Here is a 10814-nt window from a genome sequence, read left to right on the forward strand (position 1 = left end):
ATTCTTTGAGTGTTGATTGCGCAACGAAGCTAAGCTAAAAATAGAAGCATCCATACAAACATGAAACAACAGAGAGGCCGTTGATTTGCTGCAACTACAAATAATATAACAAATTAAGGTTAAGAGGAGACAGATATAACTATAATCAACAACAGAGAGCCTAACCCTCCTCTCTCTCTCTCTCTCTTCTCTTCTCTTCTCTTCTCTTCTCTTCTTCAAAAATCAATCCCCTCGTCTTAATTAATAAATAAAAATAATATAATTCACAATAGCAGATCTCATCATTCACCTAACAAACTCCCTCGTAGCAAACGTTTTATTTTTGGCAAACCAATTTCTCTTCCTCTCTTTCTTTCTCTCTTCCTCCATGGGAGATGATCATCCTCGATCACTACCGCAGGAGGTCTGTCACATGTTCGGGTTTGGAGGTTTCTGCAGGGTGTATAGATCACTCATCTCTAGACGCCATTCTGACAAGAATCGCCATTCCAAGGACGCCAGATCCCATCCCAGCGATGAATCCAGGCCTACTCACAAAGCCATCAAGGTATAATAGCATGCATGTTGCATTGTGATTATCAGAATCTCAATTTTGTTATTGAGATTGGAAACCTGATAATCTTTCAGATTTCTCAGCTTATGCATGAAACCATGCACATTAATGAAAATTATCTTAGCCCTAACTTCATCAATTCAGGCCTTGGACCCTAAAGACCATGTAGGAAGAGACCTAAATGGCGAGGGACCGCAGGGTGATGATCTTGCCTCTCACGGAGGTTTCTGCAAGGATAGCAGCGCCAATAATAATAATTCCTATCTCTCCTCATCACCTTCTCCATTATCGAGCCCTTTCGAGCCATCTTGGTCATCAAGCCCTACCCCAAACCTATCGAGAAGCGGGAGTCTGAGGAGCTGGACTCCAACGCCCATAGCCGCAGCTAACCGGCTCTTGAAGAGCATGAGCAAGAAGGGCGTTGACACGTCGTCCGTCCCAGAAACTGGCGTGCTCTCAAGGAATTCGAGCCAGAAGGGCCAGTTCCATGAAGATGGCGCATTCTTGAAGGCTCCTAGCATCAAAGGGCCATCCCCGTCCCTTTCTAAGAACACGAGCCGGAAGGGCCCGACGCCAATCATGTTCTCTAACTCGAATGGCGTGCTCAAGCCCAGAGCCATTGAGAAGAACCTCGAGTGCACCCTTGAAGAGCTATGCTTCGGATGCACCAAGAGGATCATGATCACAAGAGATGTTGTCACAGACAACGGGTAATATTTCCATGTCTCTCTTATTCCAAGACTACACAATTTTCAGTTTTCCAATTATTCTTGCCAGTAAATTTTCACAGGAAACATATTAGGATTGAACATTCTCCAAAATGGATTGATGTGTGTGCTTTTGCTGGCAGGCAAATAGAAGAAGAAGAAGAACTGCTAACGATCAAAGTGAACCCCGGATGGAGGAAAGGAACAAAGATCACATTTGAAGGAATAGAAAACAAGACATCGGGAACTTACCAGGCTGACATCATCCTTGTGATCTCGGAGAAAGAGCATCATTCATTTCGAAGAGAAGGCGATGATCTGGAGTTGACAGTGGAAGTCCCTCTGTTGCAGGCTCTCACCGGCTGCACCCTTCCAATCCCTTTGCTAGGCGGCGGGGAGCTGAGCTTAACAATGGACGATATCATACAACCTGGAGAGGAAAAGATTATTGCAGGCCAGGGCATGCCAAAGTTAACAGAGGAAGGGAATAGGGGAAACCTGGTAGTCAAGTTCCTGGTTGAGTTTCCTGCCCAACTGACAGACGAAAAGCGGAGCGAGATCTCTAGCATTTTGCAGGATTCTTGTTGATCATGAAAATCAGTTCTTTTGCAGTTTTGTATATATGTAGGTTCAATTATTCTATATTATTACAGTTTCAACTATTGACATAGCATAAGCCGTGACTAAAGAAGAATTGGAAAGAAAATTAAATCCATAAAGCAAAGCAATTTCATTTATTTACTGGTATACACAAGTGCGATTCAATTGAGGCGACAGAGAGCATAAATAAGAACCAAAGAAACGTCAATTGGTCACAGCCAGAACTTGTGATAATACATGGAAAAGGCGCATATCGCAAACAGATACATTGTTGCTTAAATAATGATTGCATCCTACCAATTACTTCTAGGAAAATGCCTCATAAACTGGATTTTCTACAAGCCAAGCAAAACACGGATAACGCCAAAGATGTTGCCACTTAGCAGAGCCTTTAGTAGTCTGAATTTCCAGGATGTGTATGGGGGGTACCTTGCAGATGCATCACCGGCAAAACCCCGGTATAAAACTGCCTTCTTGTGGCTAAAAGTATCAAAAGAGAATTTGCCATGGTATGAACCCGTTCCGCTTTCCCCAACTCCTCCAAATGGTAAATGGGGGTTTGCAAGCTGCATCACCAAGAGTTCAATGGAATTCAGGTACAAATTCAATGTTGAATGAAAAATTAAATTTGAGATGGATCATAAGCATGTAGATGTCAGCATAGGTGAATGTTTCAATTTGGTTCCTTCATATTGTGTTCTTCTCTGTGAAAACAAAAATAGATCCACTGTAGATGTATCGAACAGAGGTATCAATCGATGCTTGACAACCAAAGTCCCTTGGTTTGGTCTGGACAACCATGCATAGATATATCTGCATGCACCATTAATACAATAAAAGATTCTTATTTTTCCGTATTCTTATTTTTCCATAATTTTCTCAGCCATACATAGGTGAATGTTTCAATGTAGGATCATAAACTCACAGTGGATAAATAGTGTATCTTGTTACTTGTAATGAATTTCATTCATGCTTACAAAGTCAAAATGTCAAAATTACCTACCAAACTAATTCATTATGAAACACTACAAAAGAAAAGTATGCAGTTTGGCTATGGTTTCTGTGTTTTTGTTTTTATTGTTTGTGTTTGAAAGCACCATTTTTTTAATACAATTTCCAATTTAGTAGGACAATTATTTTTGAAACTAACAACCTACTTTATTATTTCCTAAAACTAGGTTGTTTTAAGACAAATTTCTGAAAATAATTTCCACAACTAGTTTAATAAATGTGGTTTTCCCAAATTTATCTAGTTCTAAAACTAAAAAACAATTTTTGAAACCATAAACAAATGGGCCCTTAAGTTTGTTTTTCTTTCTAATTGCAGTGGTATTTTGTTGAAGGGTGCCCATTTTCACACTCCTAATTCAATCTGTCCCCAGGGTTCAGCCAAAATTGTCGCTTGACATCATAACTTGCTATGACACTATACAAATTCCTCCTGAATCTTGAATCCAAATTTGATGTCAGGACTATTCCCCAATTTGAATCCTGATGCCACTCAACATGAGCATCTAGGCTGACAAAGAAATATCCGAGTAACATGGATGTGAACCGAAATGTTAGGACCAATGCTTACAGAAAGGCCTCTGCTAAAAGGCTAAAATAAAAGGGGGATGAGAATGAGGATTTGTGTCTCAGGACAGGTACGTATTCAAATCTTCCCCAATTTATCCTCTACTTGATATCCAAAAGACCAATACTGTAATAAATTTTTTCTTAAGATGTTGAGGAATGGCTCAAATTAAACAACAGCACTAAGACATAACTTGTCATGAGGTCACAACTATACAGAGTGTATTGGCCACAGTCATTAATGCAGTTTTATTCTGTATGAGAATATTTTTTATGGTATTGCTTAAATAAAGAATACTCACATGTATGCCAATATCATTGATAAGCAACCCCCCTGCAGATACATCTCTGACAAACTTCTCCTTAAGCTTCTTGTTGTTGGTAAATAAGTAAGCTGCAAGTGGCTTTTCTCTAGAGTTAATTATACTGAAACTGTCTTCCAGATTGTGAACCTTAACAAAACCAAAAGGACAACAATGTCTCAGTCAACATTCACTTAGCAAGAAAGGGAAAGAGTTGCACAATATTTTACTGCTTCACCAAAAGCTGAAAGAACCAAACTGGCAAACGTACAACTAATAACCTTTTATTTCAGTGTTTACCTCTTTCTACAGGGTAATATTCCCAGAACAAATTTCCTTGTTTGGACAGCCATCCATTATTTTCCTCTATTTCAAGTTTAAATGCATACTGGTGCCCAGATAGGTAAATTGACACCAGGTGAACATTTCATGATGTGCTTTTCTATTAGCAGAATTTTTCTCACAAAACACATTGCCAACAAATCCTCATATATCATTCCCAGCTTATGTGGCAATGTGTTTATTTGGTCTTCTTGTTTCTTTAGTTTGGTTGGTTTGTTTATGGGAGAGGGAGAGCAGGGGAATGGGGGCAGAATATCTTTCCTGCTTTGGTGGCCATGATTTTATTAGGTACAGCCACGTTCCAATACTTTACCAATATTATAGGATTTTCATTTTGAGTTTCTTGGTAATTGTTCTATTAGGAAAGGGAGAAAGGGAAAAGGATGAAAATAGAATGGAATTGTTGGCTTTCTTTTTTTGTTAGAAAGGTATACGGGGATGGAGAGCAAAAAAGCATATGACCAAGAAAAAGGAAGACACATGGATTTTTAACTTTCCAGATGGAAAGATTTATAGAAAATTAGGCCAATACTTCACTGCTATATTATAGAATTAACAAGTCTAGATCTTTACCGTCACAATGGGGAGCAAAGGACCAAATATCTCCTCATTCATGATGCGAGAGTCGTCTGGGGCATCCAGCAAAATGGTTGGAACAATCTTTCTGAAAAGTAATCGTGAAAGTATGAATTGGCTCATTCTAGTTATCATATTACAGAACAGGGTAAACAGAGAGCAACTTCACAGTAGAACTTACAGGTCATTTTGATCCCTTTCACCTCCGTGTACTATTTTACCAGATACCTTCTCATCATCTAAGAGCTCCACTAAGCGAGCAAAGTGGTGGAAATTCACTATGCGAGACAAGTCTTCTGATTTCAGCGGATCATTACCAAAGAACTTCTCCAACTCATCTTTCAGAGAATCTATCTGGAGAATGAGTTCCATAAGAAGCAGTGTGAGAAAGATGACACCTGCATTTTGCATACTGATATCACATCTCAGCAATATATCAATCTTACCAACTTAGGAGCAAATTCTTTTGTTGTTATAACGTAATCAGCAGAAATGCATGCTTGTCCACTATTTAGTCCCCATTTTCCTGCTATAAGCCGCCTTGCTGTGACCTTGCAAACACACATTTTTATGTTATAGTGCATTCACAAAATATGGAAGTGTGGCACCAAAATTTTTCAGCAAACAAGAGAATTTGAGATGAAAGTAATGTTGTGAAAGAGAAGGAAAGCACTATACTTTCAGATTGATGTTGGAATCAACAACAACGGGACATTTTCCTCCAAGCTCCAAAACAACAGGTGTAAGGTTTTTTGCAGCAGCAGCCAAGATGATGCGTCCTACTTTTGGGTTCCCTATAAAAGCATTCTTTTTTATTACATATGACATTACAAACCACCACAGAGATCATCATATAAATGATAACCAGTTTCAAGCATAAAAAGTCACAATAATCGAAGCCAAACAACTTTGCATCCATATAATTACTTCCAGTCTGAAGCTTTCCCTTGACAAAATATAATAAGAGTACAAGTTAGCTTTAGGTGTGCAAGTTATTTTGATTGATGCTTTGTGTTCTAGAAAACAGCATATAGATAGGAAAACACTGCCTTCTAGATGGGGATTCCACAACTTTCTTACAATTTCAATACCAAGTAGAAATTCCATGTTAGATGGAAACAAACCTGAAATCTCAGGTTAGTAGAAATGAACTGCACCCAAGGATGAAGGATATGACCAATGACTCATTCCTATAGGAATTTTTTCAGCTTTTACAAATTAAAAGGGGTAAGCCAGCTACCCTCCCTCCTTGTAGTTTGAATAAAATACCAACTGCCATGAGACTTCCAAATTGCATTTTGGTCCCTGTCCACATACATTTTAATACCATATATTACAAAATTCAGCATACATTAGAATTATATGCTGTCTCTCTCATGATTTCTCTGTTCTTTATGCTTCTCTGACCTCAACCAGTTTTAAGTTCACTTACCACTGTCCCCATATAATCCACCAACATTGTCAACCCCCCCCCCCCCCCCAGCGGGCTCTCTCTCCCCATAACCCCAGTCCTCATCCTGTCACCATCATAGACCATCATGTGAAAAAAATGTGATAGGTTATGGTTAGTCATCCATTTCTGTAGGCCAAATTTGTTTCCACTATTTTTCTAATCCTTTCTTCCCTGGTGCTGTGATAACTTTAAACAGAACCAAGTGAAGTCATTACAAAGACGATCCCTTGATCTCATAGGTCTACTATGCTCAAATATTCATGGACCTCTTCAATTGACTTTCAGTTGATATTAACTTCATCAGTGAGTCACAGAAAACCAGAAAGGAAAAAGTAGACATTTTCCGTCAGAAATTAGAGTTCAACCAAAAAGATTAGCTGAAAGCTTTTCCAAGTGGAGACTGAGCAGAAAAGTTGACTCCTCCATTTGAAATTTGCTTGACAAGAAAGGAGAAGTTGTCTTGAGAATAAGAAAATTAGGAGAATGCCCAAAATTCTCAGTTTCATACCAATGAAGCCTTAATATCCCCATGGAAAAGAAGTAAATAAAAGATGGATTGGTATGAACCTGTATAAAATATTTTATCCCACTTTTGCTGAAGTAGTGCAGATGTCTCAGGAACAGCCCCCTCAACTACTTTTACTGCAGAGGTGTCCATATATTTCCTTAATAATTTTGCAATCAGTGCGGATGTGGCTGGAGCAATTTCTGATGGCTTCAAAACTACAGCATTGCCAGCTGCAACTGCTCCAATAACTGGATCGAGAGATAACACTGGAAAAAAATCATAAAAGAAAGCAATTATTGCTAGTTCTAGATCTTGTTCTCACAAAATACAAAATTAAAAAATCCAGCCACTTATCACAACTAGAAACAGTTACTTCGTAAGAAATTGAAACAATAAAAAGAAATCTATTTGCAAGAGAAAGACACAATGCTTTGTGGGCATTTTTGAAAGATTTGTACAGGAAATCAGAAGCCATCAAAATTCAATCACTAATTCACTAGTACCAACTCCTAGAACTTTACTACAGTTTCTAGATGTTCACTTAATTTTGCATTCTTCCTCTCTAGCTGCGCTCAGGGTATATTTGATGAACTCCCAAAAACTACTGACTAGAGAATGTACAATGTCCCATCAGCTGAAAGATCAACAGATTAATGTGCTACATAGCATTCAGCTGAAGGATCAATTAAAAAAAATGTAACTTTACAAAGTGGAGCCTCAAGTATCTTGAGGTGAACTGCATAATATTTTTCTGCTGTTCAAAGAAAAGAAGCCATCTCTACTGCTTCTATTGTATTCAAGGATATTGGTTGCTACAAGTCATTGTAAATGTGATAGAAAACGGGAGGCATTTCAGCATCTCCGACAAACAAATCCATCAACAGAAAATATAGATGAAACAGTGCATTAGCATTGAATGCCCCCAATTTCTCTTCCCACCATAGTTAAGGTTCATGAGGTACTGAAATCAATCCAAATGTCCAAAGTTCTCGGGTCCCCATTTTCTCTTTCGACCGTAGTAAGGTTCATGAAGTCCTGATATCAAACCAAATGTCCAAAATCCTTGATGGCTCAGAAACCAGGGAAGTTGATCTTACATGTCCTATATAAAGTGACAAGCTAATTGATGCATAAAGAAATTATCTTTAAAAGTTATGCAGAAATCAGTTACAATATCAACCCGCCCCCCCCAAAAAGAAAAGAAGAAGAAGAGGAAAATAGGGAAAGAGAGGTTGTAGACATACATGCACTTTATGTGAAGAGAAAGAAGAGACTGAGAATCTGATAGAGAAAAGGATCGCAACAGCAAAGTAAAACAGCATCAGCAGTAAACATAATGCATTGCAACCAACTTTGCTTTCACGACATGGCTTGATGCAATGCTGAGCAGAAAAGAAATAGGCACACATTAAAACAAGTAAACTTTTACTAAAATTCCATGGACAGGCATTCACAAGTATAAATAATGTTATTAGTGAGGACTTAGTGCCACTGTTAAAGGGTGGGTAGTTGCCTAGGGAACCAAATTTCAGTAGTGATTCAACGCCATCGCCATATATATCTACTTTGCCAAATTAAATATGTAGCTTCACTTTTGAAAAATAATAAAGATGCAAGATGCGGTAGTAACATACAGAAAGGGTAATTCCATGCTGAGATCACCAATACGACACCTAACGGTTCTGGCACTATCTCTGCTGATGAAGGGAAAGTTGCTATTGAGGTTTTAACCTGAAAAATATGACAAGATTTTTATCAACATTCTAGGCAAATGAACATTGAATTATCAATTCTATGCGGTATTTAGAAGATTCCAGCTAAGAGTTAAAAATATATTACCTTCTCCGGAGCCACCCAACGTTTTAGTTGTTTGAGTGTGAATTCACACGAGGACTTCAACATAGCAATCTGCTTGATAAAAAATGTCAATCAAACTCAAAAGATGAAAATACTGGTCAGAATAATCACAGAACAGGAATCAGTAGTTTACTGTTGTAAGTTCCACAAGGAAGAAGTTATTTCATCAAAACTTTTACAAGACAAATGACTTATCTACGCTTCTTCCTCAAAAGATGAGAGAAACTATTAGCTATCGACCAAGTTTCTTCTTTGCAAACCAAAACACTGAACTACAAGTCTTTGACGTTAGGTACACCATGCCCTTTTCATTCTCAGAGTATGTAGTCTAAGGTTGAATTTGAGGAAGTGTCTGAAGACAGAAGCATAAACTGGTTTAAACTGAAATAACTGGAAAATCAATAATCAAGAAATATAAAATGCAAACATAAAGTGAAAGTTACTTAAACGCCTTATACAGAAAACTCATGTGCTTAAAAAAACGACATCCTTCCAACTTATATCATCGTATTGCTTGAACAATTTAAATCTGAATAAACAAATTCCAAAACTGCAGATTTTTGCAATTTTAAGACTTCATAAGTGTCAACTTCTGCACAGATTTTAATAGAATGAAACTGCTCCAGTGGTCCCAGTTCGAGATACGATTGCAGGTACCATTAGAGGAAAAGAGGCAGTCAAAGTGGAGAGGTGCAGTCTAGATAGACAGACCAAAAATTTATTATCGAGGCATTAACTTTCAGAACCTACCCCAAGAGTTTTTCCAAAGCCATTAATAACCACCCCATTTCAGAGGTATATAAAAAGGTTAGCCAAGCTTTTGTTGCAGAAAGCTATTGTGGTTCTGTAATAAATGCTGCCATACAAACAAATCGTAAATGCTATTCAGACACAGAAATTTAACACTTGTGATGACACTCTACATACTTGGTATAAATTAAGGTTTCTACTTTCTACCTCACAGTGAAAACAATCCAGTGCTCACGTGCTGGTGGTAGCAAACATGTTTTTTTATCATTTTGTAGCAAGCAAATCAAAAACATGGTAGAAGCTAGTTTCCGGCTAATAAATTCTCTGAACGTCAGAGTTCACGAGAAATCATCAATTGCATGGTGATGGTGACAACACAGATCGAGTTGTCATAACACCATCCCAGTGATCGAAGAAATTCCACAATCATGCCGCAGCGATAAATAAACTGAAAACGAACCAGGTCACTAGGAATTTAGACAATTTACACATTGATTAATATAGAAATCAAAACTATGTCCCGATAAATTAAAAATCAAGAAAAATTGCACTACCAGAACACAACCACAAAACTTTTATCCGGTACTCAAGCGAGACTAGACGATTACAGAAGCATAAGAATATCCATCACAATAATTTTGAATTTCTAGATCAAAATCATTCCTCCGAAAAGTCAACCAAACACCCCCTCGCCTTCTAGATCTCAACAAGCTCACCGAAAAAGCGAATTCGCACCGGTAACCATACAACAGAAATCAAAAACGAATCCAACACGCGAAATCTATGAAATCTGAGAGAGAGAGGGAGGGAGAGAGAGAGAGAGAAGGACCTCCGATACGTAGGCTTCGAGAACAGGTTTGGATAGGTCGGAGCGAAGAGCATCGATGATCTCTCTCTCGTGATCGATAACTATTCTCAACAAACTCTTCAACTGCGAGACTCTCCACTGGTACGTCCTCGTCTTACCGGCGGCGAAGGTGCCTCTCAGCTCCTTCACCATAAAACTCGCCGCTTCGCTATCGAACGCAGACATCATCGCCTTCCCATTATCTGTCGAAGCCATTGCAGATCACTCAACTCAGAGACAGCCACAACTGCTTTATCAGTACAAGAATACTATCCTCTCTCTCTCTCTCTCTCTCTGTGTGTATAGCGCGTGTATATATATATACATATGTATAGAATAATGGTATCAATTGAACGTGGAGACGGAAATTGTCCTCAAGTGCAATGGATTAATCCGGCACGCCGGCCGGGTTTGTTTGGTAAAGGCTCCTATAAGTTTGGCTCAATAATTATATGAATTAACTCTCAAACAAACTTGCCTAATACGCTTTTGCACGTTAGTAATTCTAATCCAACACTAATCATACTTTTAACCTAAAGTGTCATCTCTTTTCATATAAATTATGTATAAAGTCCAACCAAAAGTAACCGTGTGTGCATTTTTAGAATATTTTGGGATATCTTGAAACCGAGTTTACTATTTAGCTATTGTTTGATTATCAATTTTCATATAATCTAACATTGTTATATGTTATTATATTAGATGGTGGCTCTTATTACACACGTGAAAAAAAAATTTAAATAT

The 10814-nt window shown here is 38.1% G+C and overlaps 2 protein-coding genes across 2 annotated transcripts; one reads left to right on the forward strand and one right to left on the reverse strand.

Moving 5' to 3' along the window:
• Positions 1–149: 149 nt before the first annotated feature.
• LOC127807405 (uncharacterized) lies at positions 150–1997 on the forward strand. The gene is made up of 3 exons (XM_052345229.1): positions 150–547; positions 698–1263; positions 1404–1997. Exons 1-3 carry the CDS (start codon positions 368–370, stop codon positions 1846–1848), a joined length of 1191 nt encoding a protein of 396 aa, XP_052201189.1. The 5' UTR covers positions 150–367; the 3' UTR covers positions 1849–1997.
• LOC127807404 (aldehyde dehydrogenase family 3 member H1) lies at positions 1967–10437 on the reverse strand. The gene is made up of 10 exons (XM_052345228.1): positions 10053–10437; positions 8456–8524; positions 8251–8347; positions 6676–6882; positions 5334–5449; positions 5102–5206; positions 4837–5009; positions 4653–4743; positions 3738–3887; positions 1967–2426 (listed from the first exon to the last, which is right to left on the reverse strand). The coding sequence occupies exons 1-10, from the start codon at positions 10284–10286 to the stop codon at positions 2196–2198; spliced, it is 1473 nt and encodes a 490-aa protein (XP_052201188.1). The 5' UTR covers positions 10287–10437; the 3' UTR covers positions 1967–2195.
• Between the last annotated feature and the right edge of the window lie 377 nt (positions 10438–10814).

This window comes from Diospyros lotus, chromosome 8 (assembly GCF_014633365.1).
Source record: "Diospyros lotus cultivar Yz01 chromosome 8, ASM1463336v1, whole genome shotgun sequence".
In the NCBI taxonomy this organism is placed as follows: Eukaryota; Viridiplantae; Streptophyta; class Magnoliopsida; order Ericales; family Ebenaceae; genus Diospyros; species Diospyros lotus.

What these genes read in the sequence shown, in the direction of transcription:
- LOC127807405 (XM_052345229.1), top strand. Translation starts at nt 368, where the DNA reads ATGGGAGATGATCATCCTCGATCACTACCGCAGGAGGTCTGTCACATG. An exon ending in CTACTCACAAAGCCATCAAG is followed by an intron (nt 548 to 697) that starts GTATAATAGCAT and finishes TCATCAATTCAG; the next exon opens with GCCTTGGACCCTAAAGACCA. An exon ending in GATGTTGTCACAGACAACGG is followed by an intron (nt 1,264 to 1,403) that starts GTAATATTTCCA and finishes TTTTGCTGGCAG; the next exon opens with GCAAATAGAAGAAGAAGAAG.
- LOC127807404 (XM_052345228.1), bottom strand. Translation starts at nt 10,286, where the DNA reads ATGGCTTCGACAGATAATGGGAAGGCGATGATGTCTGCGTTCGATAGC. An exon ending in GTTGGGTGGCTCCGGAGAAG is followed by an intron (nt 8,348 to 8,455) that starts GTAATATATTTT and finishes CATATTTTTCAG; the next exon opens with GTTAAAACCTCAATAGCAAC. An exon ending in GAAAGGGATCAAAATGACCT is followed by an intron (nt 4,744 to 4,836) that starts GTAAGTTCTACT and finishes ATTACTTTTCAG; the next exon opens with AAAGATTGTTCCAACCATTT.